Genomic DNA, 20,771 nt, shown 5'->3' with positions numbered 1-20,771 from the left:
ATTCTTCCCTTCCTTCCCTAGCCCTACCTGGGCTCCTGCACCTTCATCCACATGCTTTCATGCTCGGTACCTGACTGCTGAACAGGTGACACAACATATATAACTATTCGTAAACATAGTGTAAGACTAGGCAGGTACAGTCACGTTCTAGGTGCTCTGTAGTGCTGTTGTTTTGGCTATGTTCAATTTTTTTATTCTATAATATTTTTTGCTTTTTTCCCCCATATTTTTAAGAAACACCTCATTCAATGCATGAAGAACTTGGTAATTAGATAATCAACTGAATCATGTATTTTGGAGAAGTGAAAATATAGAAATACATTGCTGCCAGCCTTAAGACATATCCTGAAGGTGATTAATGATAAATTGTATTTAACAGTATGTGTTAATTTTTGCTCTAGGGTAGAAGGTATGGTAAAATTCCAGAGTTTAAACTGAAACCAGCGAAAGTGGAGAAACAGGTGAAGCATGAAGTTGAGATTAAACACTCTATGAAGGTGTCTGAACTTGCTCAGGCTATGAACAAAGATATAGGTTAGTGCTTACAAATTAGTCTTCACAAAAGTTTCCAGCTTTCAAAATTATTCCTTGTTTGGGCAGGATAAGTTTTACATGGAGACATGGACTAATGTAATTTTACTACAGGATAGCAGTAAAATTTATGACCAATTCACACAGGCTAAAAAATTTCGGCATGAATGACCAAGATGCGTGTGGCTACTCGATTTATGCACTGCTGTCTTCTCCAAAAAAGCAGGGGATGATGATAAATCTTATAGTAATAATGAAATTTTAGTCTGAAAATTAGGAGGCTATATGTTCATAACACATGCAGGCAATAGGGTATGCTACACAATAACTTAACTAAAGCTGCCAGATGCATCTGGCCCATCTTCTGGATTTAAGTATTGCATGCTCGACAAGGTGCCTCGCTACAGACGTGAAGTTTCTGTGTCATGAATTACATGCCTCGTTGAATGCCTTCATACTTGAGAAAACTCTAAAAACTCCTTTCTCGGGATATGACAGAATATTTATACATTTTGATTCCAGATTAATATAACCTGAGGTTATTTTTATGACTCATTTTACAGAAGACAAAAGGTGGAATCTTTACTGATGTGGGAGCACGCAATTGATAAAAATGACTGACATGGCACATTCGGATGATACTAAAATAACTCAGAAAGGCTGGTAATAATATCATTACTCCACGTTCCCATGTAAAATGAATCCCGTCAGAAGAGGCCTTTAGACAGTGTTTTTATTGTGTTTACATGTTTAGTTATTTGTAAAATTGTTGTGTCTTTATAGATCATGTATATGAGGCACTACTCAACACAGCTGTAGATGTGGATGATCTGGAGCCAGACACTGTTTTGGAGGAAGTGTGGGTAAAGAAGGTGGTAAAAATATCTGGGATGAAATACAGATGGGCTACGGTAGCGGAGACCAAAGTCAGAGAAAACAAAGATATCCAAAGACAGTAAGAAGGATTTATAACCACAAAACTTTTTTTCATACAATAAAAATAATGTAATATATATTTTTAAATGTATATATCACATTTTATAGTGCTTTACACACAATAATAATGTTATATGAGAAAGTTATGAAAGAAAAAAAATGAAAGCAAACAAACTACACTGCTTGGCCAAAAAAAAGGTCACACACACTAATATTTCGTTGGTCCACCTTTAGCTTTGTTTATGGCACGCATTCGCTGTGGCATCATTTCCACAAGCTACTGCAATGTCACAACATTTATTTCTGTCCAGAGTTGCATTAATTTTTCCCCAAGATCTTGTATTGATGATGGGAGATTTGGACCACTGCGCAAAGTCTTCTCCAGCACATCCCAAACATTCTCAATGGGGTTCAGGTCTGGACTCTGTGGTGGCCAATCCATGTGTGAAAATGATGTCTCATGCTCCCTGAACCGCTCTTTCACAATTTGAGCCCGATGAATCCTGGCACTGTCATCTTGGAATATGCCCGTGCCATCAAGGAATAAAAAAATCCATTGATGGAATAACCTGGTTGTCCAGGTAGTCAGCTGACCTCATTCTTTGGGCACATAACGTTGCTGAACCTGACCGACTGCAGCAACCCCAGATCATAGCACTGCCCCCACAGGCTTGTACGGTAGGCACTAGGCATGATGTGTGCATCGCTTCAGCCACCTGTCTTCTTACCTTGATACACCCATCACTCTGGAACAGGGTAAATCTGGACTCATCAGACCACATGACCTTCTTCCATTGCTCCAGAGTTCAATCTTTATGCTCCCTAGCAAATTGAAGCCATTTTTGCCGGTTAGCCTCACTGACGAGTGGTTTTCTTAAGGCTACACAGCTGTTTAGTCCCAATCCCTTGAGTTCCCTTCACATTGTGCATGTGGAACTGCTCTTACTTTCACTATTAAACATATCCCTGAGTTCTACTGTTGTTTTTCTACTATTTGATTTCACCACACATTTAGGTGATCACCAATAACGATCATTCCAGATTTTTTTCCGACCACATTCCTTCCTCGAAGATGATGTTTCCCCACTGTCCTTCCACTTTTGAATAATGCGTTGGACAGCTCTTAACCCGATTTTAATAGTTTCAGCAGTCTACTTAGATGTTTTCTCTGCTTGATGCATGCCAATAATTTGACCCTTCTGAAAGAGATTAACATCTTTTCCACGACCACAGGATGAGTTTTTCGACATGGTTGTTTAACAAATGAGAAGCTACTCACTGTATCAGTTAGGATTAAATAACTTGTTGCCAGCTGCAACATTATCACCCATGAAGTAATTATCCAGTGGGAGGCTCTTGCCTATTTGTTTAGTTAAATCCAGGTAGTGACCTTTTTTTTGGCCGGGCAGTGTATGTTTAGGTTTGTAGCCCACTTCCTTACTTGCTAAACAAGTAAGTCTTTAATCTTATTTTAAAACAGTGGTCAAGACATCAGCACAATATGTTGTAAATATATTAAGTCCTTAAACATGAAGAGCAATTTAGAACTTACTGTATTCTTTTGTGTGGTGTGGACTCATAAAACAATTTGTTTTTGAGAATTTGTAATTTAATCTTGTTGTCAGCAAGATTTTATTGTGGACATATGACTGACTCTTACTAATTTCTTAGGTTTTGTGGTTGGTAAAACTTCACTGGGCGTATTATTTTTCTTGATAGACCTCCTCCAGATCCTGCTGTCTTAGTGAATCGACCTCCAGTAGTAACCATTATGGGCCATGTGGATCATGGAAAAACTACACTGCTAGACAGCCTGAGGAAGAGTCAGATTGTGGCCCAAGAGGCAGGGGGCATCACTCAACACATTGGAGCCTTTTTAGGTACTAGTCTTATTGGATTATAGGACTTTCATTTTTTTTTTTATACAGCTAAGTTTCCAAGCATGGATGGTTGGAAATCTGCTGAATTTGTTCAGAACATTATATTTTCAAAGAAGAAGTTCCTTGCAACTGAAAATTTGAAAATTTGGTGACTGCTGCTCAGGAAAGTTAATGTATCAGTCGATAGAAGGACAAAGCTCAAAATTCTTTATCTGGGTTCCTTACATAAAATCAAACAACTACTTTGCATTTTTACCCCTGACCCTGCATCTTCATTTAAAAAATATACTTAAAATCAAAGGAGTGGTAGTCCTTCATGCAAGCTCAGTTTAATAAGATATAAAAAATCTTGACAGTTCATTTCCACATGGCTATTACAGCCCAAAAATATTTAGTGAGCATTAGGGTTGCAACCATAAATGATTCCATTGTCAATGGATAATGGACATTATAATGTTGAGCCAGCATTCTGATATTACCCCTTCCGCTCTTTCTTCCTGAAAACCTCAACAACGGGGTGTACCCTGCTTGCTATAATTATAATATCTCTGCTATCGCTTAGAAAACTGTATGTACTACTTATTACTTACCCATGTATTTTAAGGAATATCGAATCCTTCCTACAAAATCCATATATCAGCCATTTACATTGAAATGCTAAAATATGCTTTATTTAGATTTACTTTTGCTTCATGTGCGCATATAAAAATAATAGTTATAACAATGCTTTATAGTATTGCTTTTATTTTGTAGAATGTAGCCTATATCTCTAGTACCAACATCAATTCATGGCAGTGAATGGCAGATAAATGGTTTTTCATGTGAGCATAGATTTAAATAAAAAAAAAAAATTATTATTAATTTAAAAACATTTATTAGTTTAAAAGGTCCTGCTACTGTCATATTTCGCTAAGAGCAAGGAATTCATCTTATATACTTAAATAGCAGTTACACGCATTGTTCATTCAAATGAAGCTTTACAGACTTGTACAATTATGGAAAGCCAGCATATGGGTTACAATAACATGCAAACTACAATTTCTCCATGATCACTTGATCACATGATTACTACTCCTGGTAGTAACAGAGAACCAGTGAACTATAATGTTTTGATACCAGATTTAGTAAGTTTGGGACTGATTTTTGAGTGCGAACTAGTCCTAGGATTTTCACCAAACCTACACAAATCTGGTATCCAGACATTCACAACAGTCCGACGTTTAATAATTATCAGATTATTCTAGAGATTTCTACACTGTTTAGTTTTAACATGCCAATCAAATCAAGGGGTGGAGATTCCACTGCAAAAACAGAACATAAACAGCTCCGACTCATGAACACTTCAATGCAATGACACCAGACTTTACAGACATGTACCCCAAGCAGGTATGGGGCAAGTCAACCATCTTGGTGCACCTGCTTTACTAGGGGGTGCTATTACAGGAAAGAAACTGTCACACATACCCAGATTGTCCAATTAATGTGAAAATGAATGTACACAACTATATGCATGTATGGAGCAGGACCTACAACAGGAATATTATATCTCCAAATTGCAGGATGCCATAGGCCAATCAGATTTCAGTACACAGGCTTAGCAATGGTCAATCCACATGAAACAGGAATGCTATAGTCATATGTGCATTCTCTAAAATAGTCAAGTTTCAAGGAAATTGGCCACTGGAGGGTGCTATACTAGAAAATCCAGTTTATCTCCTACATAGTTCTACTTAGCAGTACAATTTGGATTCCAATTAATCTGTGCAGGATTCCAAACAATTTTGCAGTTGCAAGTGCTTTTCAAAAATGTTTAGTTTTGTCACATTCAGTAATAGTATAAAATTTGCAACTTTTTGAACTAGTCCTTGAATGAAAATCCTATCACATCAAATCAGGACTTGAAATAACCTTTATAGTCTGAAACTAAATAATTATCAAAAAGTGCTTTTTGACTGTATGTGGCTGCAACACATTCATCAAAGGGGTACCAGTATCACTTTTCAGAATCATATAACTAAAACCCTATCATAGTTTGTCTGATTTTGACCAGAATGTAAATTTATATTCACACTGCCATTCTGAGGAAAATTGCAAAGATTGAGCCAAATTCATTGCTGGGAGTCTCTACAGTACAGAATTGCCTATTTGGCTTATAATAGTAAGCCTTGTGTTTTCCGGAACAGCATGTCCCATCAACACAGAAATTTACAGACACACATGTAGTAATAGTCTGATGTTGCCTGCAAAGTTTGAGCCACTTATAATGGATCTTCACTGCACATCTTAACTATGCGGAGTATAGATGAGCTGTACACCTAATTTTCTCTAGAAAATATAAAAGTAATTGCAATGATAGCCTGTGTAACCTAGCAGTTGAAACCAATTATACATAAATCTGATGGTAGCTATCAGGGCTTAATATTAAATGGTGTGAATGCATCTGATAGGTCAAATAAGAAAACTTGTTTTATTTACACATGCCATGCACATGAATTTTTCTTTGCATCTTTTCCAATGTGTTTATTGCACATGTTCATATTGTGATGAGGATGAAAATGCAATTTATCAGTCAGGGCTAATTTGCAACTATATTTAATGTTTTTTTCAGCAGTTTCAACAGCGCCACCCCAAGAGTATACAATCTTGTAACCAAAATATGGCAAATAATGACTGCTACTCAGATAATTAAGTGTCCAAATCAATCTATTTGGGCCAAATGTACACTATGGTGCATATATTTGTATTTTGTTGTATAGTTCATAAATCGCAAGTCATGCAATCAGAATTTGTCTCAACTTGAATTACTTGCATTGAGACACTCAGACTTGCCATTTTGACCATTACCTGCACCTAATTAGATTTTGAGCTAATTTGCATTAAAAAACTTAATATTTTCAAAAAATACTTAAAATCAGGTGAACAAACAACACAAATATGGGCTTTACTAGATCAAAATGGTCTAAATTTTAATACTTAAAAAAGTCTTGATCTTTCAATACCACATAGCTCTTGGACCCCAGAAATGTTTTTTAGGCATGGCTACATCACAAAGAGCTCAAAATCGTCAACCATTTCCCAGTCCTCCACACCTTGCATTGCTAATTTGTGATTATATCAAACTTTTTTTTCCCTGCAACAGACATCTGTACAAAATATTGGAAATTGATATGAAGATCCACTATGCTTGAATACAAATTTATGCAAATATATTAATGGGATTTAAATTTTATCTTTGTATAGTTCAGCAGCCCTCTGGCCAGCTAATTACATTTCTGGACACCCCTGGGCATAAAGCCTTTTCTGCCATGAGAGCCCGTGGAGCCTTGGTTACAGACATCATCATTTTGGTGGTTGCAGCTGATGATGGAGTAAAGAATCAGACCATTGAGTCCATACAACATGCCCAGAAATCCAAAGGTAATCAACACACATTCATGATGGATATCATCAGCTTTTGATCTGCTCTTCTATTTCACTGATGTGGTTAAAAATTTGTTAATCCAAGGTTAATCCATTTCTTGTAGAGTGCTGTCTTTGTGATGTTAAGATACTAAGATTACTGTCTTTTCCTCTAGTGCCAATCATTGTGGCAGTGAATAAATGTGATAAACCTCAGGCAGACCCTGAGAAGGTGAAACGTGATCTTCTGGCTCATGATGTTGTGTGTGAAGAGTTAGGAGGAGATGTCCAGGCTGTCCACATTTCTGCTTTAAAGGTGCGTGTATGTTTATAACAACCTAATGTTATAGTTAATGTTATAGAAAAGCAATTACAGAAGATCCAAGGGGATTTGTCTTGTGGACTACCATTTTGAGTTGGCACCCAGAATGGTCCATTTATGGAAGATTTTTGTTTTACGTAATTCTCAATTATTTGATTTGGGGTTTTGTAGGTTTAAGAGCAAATAAAGTCTTGGCTTCTGTACTGTCCCAAGATTATTGTTAAATTCGATCAATATACACTCCTTCATACATGATGCCAGTGGTTAAAGCCTGAGCTGTACCTCATGTACTTCAAAGCTCAAGTATGGCTCGCCTTGAAACGCCATACTTCAAGTCTCATGAAAGACAAACATCGAGACTATACTGTGTCCTGACTCCCAGATGGTGGAACGAACTTCTGCTGGCTGTCCGGACAGCAGAGTCCTTTGCAGTCTTCAAACGCAGACTGAAGACCCATCTATTTGTGGAATATCTAAATTACCACTGATTCTGCACCTGTGTTGAGTAACTGAAACTCTAGTACTTGTTTAGGGTATTGTTGTCTCTTATAGAACATGTGTGCTTTACACTTCTAGGCATCAGTATTGATCCCTGTACATCAACAGCATTCTAGTTCAGTGGCACATTGGACTCTAACCTACTGTACTGGATAGGATACATTCTATGAGTAAATGACAAAGAGCTTTTGTAAGTCACTCTAGAAAAAAGTGTCTGCCCAATGCCATAAATGCAAATATAGATTAGAGGCTCTCAAACGTAGATGATTTTTTAGCTACTTCTGAAAGAAAGCTGTGTTTAACTAGCCTGCTATCTAACTACCTAACTCTTCTTGCCTTCTTGTCCCTCCTATTTCATTACAAGTTATATCCAAAATGCTATAATGAACAACTGTGTGTAGCCTACAATTGGCTGAAAAGTATTTTCTCCCTTAATTTCAGATCAGAAACAGTGTTTTCTTGCTGAAGATTTCACTGGCATTTAGAATTAATCATAAGTTACATAAGCTTATCAAGAAAAAATTACTCAATGTTAAATCACAAGGAACCATCTCTAATAAAATCTAGCATATTTTACTATTTGTGTTATAAATAGGGCTACTGCATTTTGTCTACATTATTTGCCTATGACGGTACCTATTCAAAGAACACTGTTTTGCAAAAACACTGCCACCTAAACTTTCCAGTAAGAAGCTGCAGATTGCATGATCTTTTCAGTGTTTGGTCACATGTAAATCATCAACAAATTTCTGCACCTGCAGTCATTTAGCTAACTGAAACAGTTATTTACTACTGAAATATAGGCACATGTCTGGACTGTTTGGAGCATGGCCCTAGACCTTTGGGTGTTCTAAACATAATTTGTTTTGAGGGCACCTCAGCCATACTGTTGTCAGTGCTTATTAGTCAACATTTGAAGGCTTTTTTGTTATGGGTATACCATGCCACTAGAACAGTGTTTTACAAAATAACCAAGGTATTTCAACATAAAACCTTTATTTTGCAGAAATCACAATGATCAAAATTAGAGAACAGCAGTGACTGTAGCACAGAGAAAAATTACAACTAAATTTTCTGAAGGTTACAACAGTCACCAATCTGTGGCCACAAGATATCACTAGTCTCTCACACTGCTCTGGTGTGATTTTGGTTCACTCCTCTTGCAGTTTCTTCCACAGTTTGCTTACTTTTGTGGGTTTCTTGGCCATAACTTTTGTCACCAAGGATTTTCCAGAGGTTTTCTATTGGGTTTAGATCAGGACACTGGGCTGGCCATTTCATTGCTTCAGTGTTTTCAGTTATAAGGAACTGCGTTACCCGTTTTGCTGTGTGATGGCATTGTACTGCATGAAAATTGCTGGCTAATTGAGTGATAAACGCAAGGAAGGAAGCACGTATTGAAGAAGGTTCTGATATACACTTGCATTCACTCTGCCATGTAGCTGTATGAGAGGTCCAACTCCTGCTGCCGAAAACATTCCCCGAACCATGACACTTCCTCCTCCACCTTACACTGACTTCTTTACACACTTTCGGTTCAGTCTTTCTCCAGTTTGTGAATGAACATAATGTTTCCCATCAGACCCAAATAAATTTAAACTTGCTTTCATCACTAAAGTGAACTCTGGACCACTTCTCTGTCCACACATGCTCGTCAGCAAAGGTTAGTCTAGCCTTTAGATTCTTTCTGCTAATGAGAGGTTTGGTTACTGCAGAGTGGGCTTTCAGTCCAAATGCTCTTAAACGTTGAGACACTGTATGACGAGACAGATCCTTACCCTGTTCAGTGCTGAACTGGTTAACAATTCCACCTGCAGTGTTGAACTGATTACCCATGGAGATTCTCCACATTATCCTGTCCTCTCTTGCATTTCGTGGGCGACCAGCCTTCTTGGGGGACTTGAATGAGTTTGTGATGTTGTAAAGATTAAAAATATTCTAGAAATCACAGACTTGGAATGACCAACTTCTCTTGCTATGGCTGATAGTGTCACCCCTTTTGGCCTTCATCTGGACAACCTGCTGCCAGAGGGTTTCATTCACTTTGGAACAGCTCACCATCTTGCATAGGATTTGTCAGATAATTAAGGAAATTAGCACCAAGTGCCAGATTAACACCAGTAATTTGCAGGTATCTGAAAGTGTTCTCTAAATTTGATCAGTGTTCTTTTTCAATTATCTCATTTAAGTTTTTTATACTGTGCTTTAGAATATATACAACTCATGAAATAATCTTAAAATACTGCTCTTTTACTTCTGTTAGGATAAATTCACATAGGACTACAGTAACCTTGACATTTAGGAGATTGTGTGTTGTGTTCTCTCTCTCTCTCTCTCTCTCTATCTATCTATCTATCTATCTATCTATCTATCTATCTATCTATCTATCTATCTATCTATCTATCTATCTATCTATCTATCTATCTATCTATCTATCTCGATAGATAGATAGATAGATAGATAGATAGATAGATAGAGAGAGACAGACAGACAGACAGACAGAGAGAGAGTGTGGGCCATACACAGATGCTTAGTTTGCTTCTGCTTAGGACTGGCTCTGGTTTGGAGTAGGCAAGCTTTGCAACTGTAATAGTAGGGGTACACAAAGAGCAAGGTGACTTGCTTCAACAGGCTCTCAGAATGCCAGGACCCTTTGACGTAAGAAATGTAAATTTAGATTTTACATAGAAAAAACTCTAACTAGATATAGACCAAGGATAATTTTTCTGCTCTGCCATAATTTAAAAGAACTGAAATCATGAACTCTGCGCAGCCTTGCAGTTGCTGTCTTAGTGAAAGTTTCAAATGTGTTACATTTTTATGCAACTGGCAGTTTCACTGGTCTTACGAATGGGTTTAGTCAGTCATCTGAAACTTTGTGTAGGTTTTTAATATATATGGTTTCATTTACATGTCAGTTTTAATTGGATTTCATCTTGGGTGAATTTACTACAGCAGTAAGGTGACACCACTGCTCTTATCACAATGATTTAATGAATTGCGTGGCGTAATGTATTTAATTGGCCTAGTATTGATATCCGCATAAAGCGGATATAATATCGATATCCCCCACAAAGCTGAGACATTCCTCTACAGCTATACATAAAATTATAAATGTGCTTCTTGGTCAAAAGTGCCTTATTGATGAAGCATGTATTTTCATATTCACATTTTTCCTGTAAGTGAAATGTGTATTTTATATTTCTAGGGGGATAATTTGTTGGAGCTGATTGAAGCCACAGTAACACTTGCAGAGGTCCTGCAGCTGAAGGGAGACCCCTCAGGCCTAGTAGAAGGCAGTGTTGTTGAAAGCCGCACAGACAAGGGAAAAGGGTGGGTATCCTTAGCAAATATGCTGTTTCTTTATTTTAACACCTGCTGTACTTGAGTAAAAATTAAACATATAAAAATACATATTTGTCTTTAATTAAAGGAACAATATTTAATATATTTACTAAATAATCAAATTACCATATCAGAACATCTCCTACAGTCAATATATTCTGTTTTCTAAGTTTCATCCCCGAGCAGAAAGTGTTTTTTTAGACATGTGATCCTGTTACCTGCCTATGGGCATTTAAAGTCATTTCAATAACACATTCATACTGTGTGGTCCATGTATACCTGGATTATCAAAGCAGCAAGTATTTGAGATGCAGCCAGTGAAGTGATTGCAACTAACACTACAAGGAAAGATTCCCTACTTTCCTTAACCATGTCCCTCTGGTATGCTATCAGGCCTGGAAAATATTAACTTCAACTCCACAGTGTGTATTTTGGGAATAGTAGGCTTTTGTTCATGGGATAATGGGTTTAGCTTTGGTTACCTTACAGGATCAGTCATGCATCTAGCTAAAATTGACAGTTATAAAAATATCCATGAGGAAGTTTATAATTTGCGAACATTAAAAACATTGTAAACCTCTACCTTAACTGATAAACTTACAGTGTAGGACTTAGCTTTGCTTGCCATTTCAAAATTCAATGTTGCACTTGTCTTGCTCATTCATGTAGGATCAGTGTCCTCAACCTGGCATCCCATGGGAGCTTTGAGTCTGGGGACGAAGGGGCAGGGGCAGGCTACTCTCCAATATTTTGAATTTGGACTGCAATCTCCATTTTAAACACTTGATGTCAGTAGTACATATTAGTCCTTTGATGTACAATTTATTCAAAAAATAGAAATGTTAAGACTAATGTATAGTGTCAAGGAATATTATTGAATAGTTGGATTTAATTAAAAAAAAAAAAATCCATTCTAAGTGGTCCAAGCACCAAAGGTGTTGGAGCCCTATTATTTCTTCTTGTTGTTGTGATTCTCCATTAGACCACTATGCCAAGCCAAGACAACATGGATGGATTTTGTTGCAATGTGACACTACTTCTGCAGATTTCATCTATTCACTTCTCACTTTACCTTTTCACCTTTTTTTTTTTCATTTCTGAAAATGTACAGATTGTTGCATAATCTGGTTTGGGTTTCTGAAACAGTTTTAATAGTAGGATTATTGGAGTCAGCGATCTTATTCATCATAATTATCTAACTTTTGATACAGTATGGCCAACATACACAAATGAATCTAACCCGGTGTGACGCTAAAAAAAAAAAAAAAAAGATAAACAATAGAGCAAAAATGCTAAACTCTCCAAAATTATGCCAAAGAACCATAATTTGGGCCTCTTCCCACCTACATCTTCCCACCCGCAATTCTATTATAACAAATGTTTACAAAATTCAGAATAAATAAAAATTAAAAATGGTTGTTTTTCAGTCTTTTAGTTTATAAAATGGTATATACATAAAAAATGTGAAATGAAGATCAATACGTTTCCAACCTGATCGTGTCACAAACATTAAAGTACCAATTCTATTGAAGCAAATGTGTCTTTCCAAGAAGAATCTAAGATTAATAACCTAATATAAATATTCAGACCATGTTTTTTTTTTTTTCTCAAAATGAACTTGTTGGGCACCAATCCACTACTTGATAGAATGGCTGTGGAGGCCCTTCTTGCGATGTGTCAAACCAAGCATTTTGTGAGGGAAAGCATCTTCTAAGTCCAGGTTGATTTATTAGTTCACGACGATGATTGACTCATGAGTCTATCACTTTTTAGAAAGCCTGTGTAACAAACAAGCATCAGGTTTGAAGAGAAAGACACAATGTAATTGTGCTATTCTCTTATCTGTTTACTTTTGGATTTCTGGCCACAGATTTATTTCAAAGAGAACTTGGTGACCTCTTGAGTATTTAAGTGCACCAAAAAAATAATGGAACATCTGTATGTCAACATGGAAATATCATTCTGTCAATGTATAGCTCCTTTCGAATGCCTGTATAGTGCTCATTATTGCTTATTTTTCAGAATCAGTTATATGCAAATTAGTTAGGTGACAGGCGGGGTTGAAAGGCCCATGCACTCAATTCCAGGGACATTAATGATGTATATATCACTTTGTCAGACCTGTAATTGAATGCATATATTCATTTGTACACTTGTTCTAAATCATTTGCATACAAAAGCTGAGCAATTGTCTTAAGAACCTTTAAAGACCCTTCAACTGTAGGTCACAGGCCCTTAAACTGTAGGTCACAGATTAAAAATTCTTGTTTTCAGATCAAGTCAAATTTATTTGTATAGCACTTTTTAAATTTATATGTAAAGCAGTATTACCGAAATGATCTGTGCAGAGGATTCAGGTGCAGGCCCCTAGTGAGTGAGTGAGCCAAGTTGATAATGGGAAGATAAAAACCCCTGAAAACAAGAGTATGAAACCTTAAGAGGAAGACTCAGAAGGGGAACCCATCTTCCTCTTGGTGATGCAATGGCAAACTAACAGGCGATGAATAAAGTTGCTATTTGCTTTTAATTTTTACTTTCTACATACTTATAAGAGTATCTTATAAGACTTGTGAAATGAATAACAAATATTTGGCAGAGGTATTCAGATTATTTGGTGAGAACTAATTAGTAGTTAGTTCTGTACAGTGAACATCTAAACATATGCTAGCAGGAGAGCTGATGGAGGTGGTGATATGCTCTTCACTAAAGTGTCCATGATACTCAGTCTTTAACCTCATAGATAGATGGTCAATTTAGCAACCATTTTCCTTAGTGTAGCAAACATCTTAATAAGGGAGCTCATGTAGAATTGAGGACATTTAGTTCTTAACAGTTTTCAAATTCATATTTGATGATCTTGTTTAAAAAATATTTAAATTACTTCAATTACTTGCAGCCAGAATAAGTAAATTTGCAGATGGTGCTCATAGCGATAATCTGAGTAGTGCTTTTTATCATAGAACTCTGTGTCTTTGTCCTTTTGCAGACCTGTAACAACAGCCATAATTAATCGGGGCACTTTGAAAAAGGGCTGCGTGTTGGTTGCAGGGAAGGCTTGGGCTAAAGTTCGCTGGCTGTTTGATGAGAACAGCAGAGCAGTGACACAAGCAGGGCCCGGCACTCCTGTTGAGATTGTTGGCTGGAAGGAGCTACCCTCTGCTGGCGAGGAAATACTGGAAGCAGAGACAGAGGTCAGATAGAGTCCTTGCATTGTTTGGACATTTGTACATTTAAGAGCTAAAAAACATTTTCACTGGCCAAAACATTACATAAGTGTGAATGTTTTATATATATATATATATATATAGATATATATATATATAGATAGATTAACATTGAGGGGGTAAAATGGTGAATGACAGATGTGCTAAATGTGGTGCATATATAGGGGTTATTGTTCAAAATAATACACACAGGCCAGTTTAATTAAAATGTTTCAGTTTAAGCTCTGCTGGTGAGTGTATGTAACAGACACAGAACTATAGGACTGTATTTATAAGAACTGCTCTTTATCTTCTCAGAAAAGGGCTCGGGAGGTAGTGGAATGGCGCACAAACATGCAAGAGCAGAACAAGTTGAAGGAGCACCAGAGCATTATTGAGGCCAAGCAGAAAGAGCACCAAGACAGCTATAATAAAGTGAGGCAAAGCCTCTCCCATCTCAGCTGGAGGCAGAGAAGAGTTGCTTTGTACCAGGAAATCAAGAAGCAAAAGGCCCACAGACCAAGTGAGGGAAGTGAGACTAAGGAGTTCAGTCTTCACATCATTGTCAAAGGTAAAACTCTTCCCAACATTTATAGAATAATACACTATATGGCCAAAGAAACACCTGATCATCAACCTGCATGAGTTTGATGGACATCACAATCCAAAATCATTGATATGGAGGCATTAATATGGAGACCCACTGGCTCTTAACTGGTTCATGCAACTGCAATTTTAAGCTCATTTTTGAAAGATTTTTGCTTGTGCACTTTAACACTAGTTATCTGAAATTGTACATATAGTGCAATGATCATTCAGGATTCAAATTGAAGTAGACACTTGGGCAAAGTCATTCAGTCACATCCAGGCTTTTTGTCCATCATTCCATTTTGAGCTCATCTAATAATAGAGAAGAAAATGTTTAAAAAAAACAAACAAGCAAACACAAAAATTGCCTTTTATTTGGGGGGTTTATAATGTGTATTTGGATGCTGGAGATTAATTTTCAGTTATGGTCTACATTTCCTGATTCAACAGGGTCTTGTCAAATACAGTGAACAATTTTGAACATATACTTACGGTATTTCCACTAGGTGTCGTAGACATCTCCAAAGTGCCCCAAAACCCCTCCAAATACACAAAAAATTCTCAGTCACTATACATCGAGTGTGCCTAATTTTTTATTTTATTTTTGCTAAGACATCACAACAATGTTCGACAACTTACTAATAGACAATATTAGCTTCATTATAGCTTCATTGTTAAAGGCTAAGCAATATTAGCTTCATTGCTAATAGGCTAAAAGGTTGTGCTGGGAAAAATACCATAATACTGTAAATACTGGAATACTGTAAAGAAATCGTATGATATCTCATTTATACTTACATAAATGTGAAGCAAACATTGTAGCTAGTCAATGCTAGAAGCCACTGAACCGTCTCTCAGCTTCCAGCTCAAAACGGGACCCAAACAACTCCACATAAACTTCAGCTAAAATAAACTTCCTCCTTTCCATGATGTCCAAATGTATTGGTGATCAAATTGTTCACTAAAAATAATATCCATGACTGTCGGTTTTACCAAACAGTGTCACATGCATGCCCTACAGTTTATCTGGTTAGAACACACAAAGAATGTTTTGCTGTTCGCATGGCTGTAGCTCACTTAGTGATTGACCATATAAGGCAAGTGAGGTGTCTACATTTTCGTCTAAGCAGCCTCTGTTAAAACAGCTGCCAATTGCGCCGATTGTACCTGGAAAACACTTGTGAAGTAATTTGATAGGTTTGATAGATTAGATGATAAATTTGATGGATTATTTTATACCAGAAGCATACTTTAAAAGGACCAGCACAATTGTTGTGGAAAATCAATGAAAAAAACATGGTGTATTCAACGCGGGATTTCTGGAAAACAGTTGCACGTAGATGGCTGACAATTGGTAAGCAGGTACTTATATTAGTTATAAGAAGTTTTATGTGGATAGATGGACTGTGTTTTATGAATATTCGTTGCTATCAAGTGATTTCTTTGAGTATGCCAGATCGGGCCTGCCTGTGGGTCTGCTAGAGGGCACAGGAGCAGTAGGAGGTTAACAGCTTCTACTCTTTTGGGAAGGATTTACACTAGATTTTGGAGTGTGTCTGTGGAAATTTGTGCCCATTTGATGAAAACATAGCACTTAAAAATAACATTTGTCTCAAGTGATGATTGGAGTTGAGGTCAGGGCTCTGTGAAGACCACTGGAGGTCATTCATAACAAACCTGTCTAATCTTGTCTTTATGGACATTGCTTTGTGCATGGGGCACCGTTTTGTTTGAACAGGAAAGAATCTTCCTTGCTACAAAAACTTGAAGTATTTAGTTGTATATAATTATGGCCCTACAAAATTCACAGGAAAATATTTAAATTTCACATATCAAGTTTTTAAAAAATGATGGATTTTACAGACTTTTAGGTGCATTTCATGGCATTTACTCATTAACACTTGTCTACGTAGCTAAGGTAGTAACTTAACCTCAACAGGCTATCTTGCCATGCTAAGCTAATAGCCTACCCAAATGGCTGAGGGGTAAGTACTGAACAGGAAACAGTGTTAGGCTTCATTCTCTCTCACTAAGATAAAAATGCTTGTCTGTGTTCTGACACGGCTCTCTCCTTGTCGTTTGTTGATAGGTAGCTCTATGCTAACGTTAGTTTAGCAAGATGCAGGTCAGAAATGTACAAGTTTGTTAGCTACTTTTAGGAAATCATGTCTGCAATGTTTCATTTGATTCATCTCCACAATAACAAAAAAAATAAAGCAATGAGCTCTGGCATTTTACTCTGTGCTGTCCATTTAAAACCTGCATCCAATGTATCAGATAATTTGTTTCTTGCATTTCTTGGAAAATTGGATATTTCATGGGAAAAGACTGATTTCACAGCCCATGATGCAATTTTCACAATCACATATTTGGTAGTGCCCTATCTATAGTATTTTTATTCTGTTGCATTAACATTAACCTTTACTGGAATTAATGGGCCTGTCACAAACTGCCCCCATCCATTATCCATCCTCCACCACACTTGGCACTATAAATTTAAGTAGGTTAGTGTTCTCTTGGCATCTGCAAAACCCATGCTTTGTCAGAAAACAAAGCATGAATCAGCACTCCAGGCATTTCATGGTTCAGGATATGGAAACTTTGTGTGGCCTTTTGGGAGGTAAGGCCACACAGAGCACTATTTTATGAACCAAAAATAAAGGAAACAAACAGAAAACAATTCTGCTTTTCAGCAATTCTGTCTCTTAGCCTGTTACAAGGGAAGAATCTATGGCTCCAGCAAACCTATTGAAAGTGAAGATAAGATTGCATATAAGTAGCAATGCTCCAGACTAACTTTGCCACTGGTTGCACTGGTGCTACCAACTTTCACAGCTGGTCATGAGTGGCGCTACAGTTTTTGCATTCATGTGAAGATTTACAGTGACTTGAGCATTGATATTTATGAATTTGTTTCAATTAGAGCATTGTTTCTCGGCCACAGTCATTGGCTGACCAAATATGCCATCTGTCATATAATTTTAAAAGAAAGCACCAAAAATTATTGGTGCTAAAATTTTATGTACTTGCAAATGTGATATTTTGCAAGGTGACAAGCCAGAAACTGTACAAATCACCAGCGGATGCTGGTTTATTGTCATGTTTTATAAAATATCTTGTAGTTAATGTTTGACAAAAACATCTGTGTCATTGTCTATGGTAATGACTAGCACACTAATCTTTACTTTCAGCATTACATACAGTTTATAAAGCAGCTTATTCACTTCATTTTGCCACCCTCAAATAGCTGCTAGTTAGTGCCTGAGAAGAACTTTAAATAGTAGCTTAGTATGGTAATACTTAGTATGCTAGTATGTACAATGTATATAGATTTGTTTGTGTGCGTGCAGGGGTGGGTGGGTGGGTGGGGGGGACTAAATGTATATTACAGCGACTAAATGTATATTATTGCTTTGCAGTAATGATATCGTGGTACCAGAAATTTGGTAGTTCATACCAATATCACTGACATTGTATGATTCTCAGTACCAGATATCGTATGTTTTTGATATCAGAATTTAAAATATAAACCAATGAAATGAATGTATTTCAACATGAACTCTCTATTTGAAAAAACTCCAGTTTTTTCCAGCAACAGTAGTGAGATGGAGCCTTTGGTTAACAGTGCTATCTTCTCTTCAAATAATAAAAAGACTGTTATTTCATACAAAGATGTGCCTAAAAAAGTCCAATTTACCAATGGAAAATCAAAATGTATTTATATAGCACTTTTTACATCGGATTTTGTCACAAAACAGCTTTACAAATGTCTAAGTCCAAGCCCCCAGTGAGCAAATCAAGGGTGACAGTGGCAAGAAAAACTCCCTACAGCATGAGGAAGAAACCTTTAATTTTCAAAGGACGGGCCCATCCTACTCGGGCCGACAACGGTCACCACAATAGTAACAATTTTAAGAGAAACAATGAATAATAATAAAATGGAAAAATAAAATGGGTGGTGGGAGTAGCCATGGCAGCTGAGATGTGTTGAGGCTTAGTAACATGACATCAGGGGTAGGTGTACTTTGGCAGAAAGAGAGAATAGATCATGAGGCATGTCCAGGTACAAGGGTGTGTAAATTAGGGAGCTATAATGTGCAAGCATGGATGGCAGCTATGGCAGGGATAGACCAGGAACGAACCACAGGCATGATGGCACCCTGAAACATCAGCGCTCTGATACTCTGTCAACAACATTGAGTGACAAAAGAGAGGTGAAGTGACAGCATCATAATATTCAAGTTTACTGTAACACTCAATGCCCATAGACCCCCACATCTATACCTTTACCTAAGATGGGAAGTAGTTTACAAAATGCCTTATTGTACACATAGTCTCAATATTTAAGGTTAGGCTGAAAACCTATGTCTTGAGTCTCGAACATTTGCAGGAAGGTTATTCCATAGCGTAGCAGCTTTATAGGAAAAGTCTCTGCTCCCTGCAATAGATTTTTAAAAAAATTCTTGGTACTAGTAAAGAGCCTGCACCTTTTGATCTAAGAAGACATGGTGGGTCGTAATGCACTAAGAATTCTTTAAGGTACTGTGGAGCAAGACCATTCAGTGTTTTGTAGGTAATTAGAAGTATTTTATAATCAATGGAGCTTGTTTAGGCACTTTGTGATACAGCCAGATAGTGAGGCATTACAGTAGTCCAAACCTGAAGTGATAAATGCATGGACTAGCTTTTCTGCATCCTGTGAGGAGAGTATGTTCCTAATCGTTGCAGTGTTCCTGAGGTGGAGAAAGGCCCTTTTAGGTCCTTTTAAATATTTTTTACAAGAGCTAAGAATGTCTCTTCTGAGTAGAAGTTTGCTTTGCCAGATGGTTGAGGTATACCCAAACATGCTCAAAAAATCTGATGAATTATACTCTGCTGTATTTTCAAATTAAATAACTTCAGAATTGTACCAAAAAAAACCAACAAAAAACCCCAAAAAACCTAGGGTAGTAGTGCCAAAGCAATAACGTTTGTCGGAGGTTTGTGTCAGGAAATAGGAAGTCAGTCTGACCCTCTCAGTGATTAAATTTTGTTTCTTAAAATATTTATCTATGCAACACGGCAACTGGATTGATGACTGTTTGGTACATTTCATCATCAGTGTGCATATTTGTAGCTGAAGATGAAGGTGCAAGTTAGGGAGGGACTGACCTAACCAGTGAAGAAAAAAAAGTACTACTTTTACCCAAATTGGCTAACATAGCACCCATGCCATAGGGGCATCTAAACCCAATGATAATTTTTGCACTTGCATGAATGTGACAAATGTGAAATTTTAAGTTGCATGTGACACGTGACTGTTAATCACAAACATATTTGACCAATTTTAATTTCTCACTGATTCATCCCAGCTATCTTTTCACCTTGCATATGATGCCTCTGCTGCACCCAAGCTGCCATGTTTCACTGCTCCAGATTCCTATGCCTTCACCATGCCAGCCAACGCTTGGCATTGTGTAATGTGATCTTAGGCTTCTATGCAGCTCTTCATGTTGTGATCTATAGTGTCAAATGCTGAACATCAAGCAATATAAGCAAAGAAACAAACCCTGGTCAGAAGCCAACAACAGGTCATTAACTACTTTAATCAGTGCTGTCTCTATCAGGGTTTAAGTCTGAACATAGTATAGAAAGACTTCATGTATCTTGTTCTGATTTAGGTATGTTGTTAGCTGCAGAGCTACAGTTTTTCTAGGATCTTGAAAATAAATAGAAGGTTTGAGGTTTGGGTTGGGGGTTTTGCTAAGTGATTTTTTTATTGTTTATTTGAATGATTTAGGTGGAGTTTATTAAACTTAGTAAAGGTTCAGTGACTTCAGGTAGGATTTCCCTAAGAAAGTGAAGCTAATGGCAATGACATTAATATTGTTTAGCCGTTTAGCAATGAAGCTATTAACAATGAATCTAATATTGTTGTGATGTTTTAGCCCAAAAATCTTGCACACTCTTGGTAACTAATGAATTTTTGTGCATTTGGGGGAAGTGTCCTGAATGAATGAATGCTTTTTGTGCTAAATCTAGAATTTTACATTAGTATTGGGTATAGTATAATTAGTATTTTCTTAATGA

General features: G+C 37.0%; 1 protein-coding gene across 6 annotated transcripts in view; it reads left to right on the top strand.

The window, feature by feature from the left end:
• mtif2 (mitochondrial translational initiation factor 2) overlaps positions 1-20,771 on the top strand; it is a 28,211-nt gene that overhangs the window by 783 nt on the left and 6,657 nt on the right. For 3 of the 6 annotated variants that reach the window (XM_081710460.1, XM_027013955.3, XM_027013949.3), the window contains 9 exons: positions 1-85; positions 402-534; positions 1,315-1,486; positions 3,187-3,347; positions 6,588-6,764; positions 6,923-7,062; positions 10,775-10,899; positions 13,898-14,102; positions 14,433-14,685. The exon at positions 1-85 is cut by the window's left edge and continues 81 nt beyond it. In XM_081710460.1, coding sequence (XP_081566586.1) covers positions 1-85; positions 402-534; positions 1,315-1,486; positions 3,187-3,347; positions 6,588-6,764; positions 6,923-7,062; positions 10,775-10,899; positions 13,898-14,102; positions 14,433-14,685 — 1,451 coding nt within the window. Of the gene's footprint in view, positions 86-401; positions 535-1,093; positions 1,195-1,314; positions 1,487-3,186; positions 3,348-6,587; positions 6,765-6,922; positions 7,063-10,774; positions 10,900-13,897; positions 14,103-14,432; positions 14,686-20,771 lie in introns of those variants that run through there. The other 3 variants (XM_081710461.1, XM_027013970.3, XM_081710462.1) reach the window with 3 other exon arrangements.

This window comes from Electrophorus electricus, chromosome 3 (genome assembly GCF_041902795.1).
Source record: "Electrophorus electricus isolate QZ-2024a chromosome 3, ASM4190279v1, whole genome shotgun sequence".
Classification (NCBI taxonomy): Eukaryota; Metazoa; Chordata; class Actinopteri; order Gymnotiformes; family Gymnotidae; genus Electrophorus; species Electrophorus electricus.
Note: the sequence above shows the minus strand (reverse complement) of the source record. Positions and strands in the feature narration are given on the sequence as shown.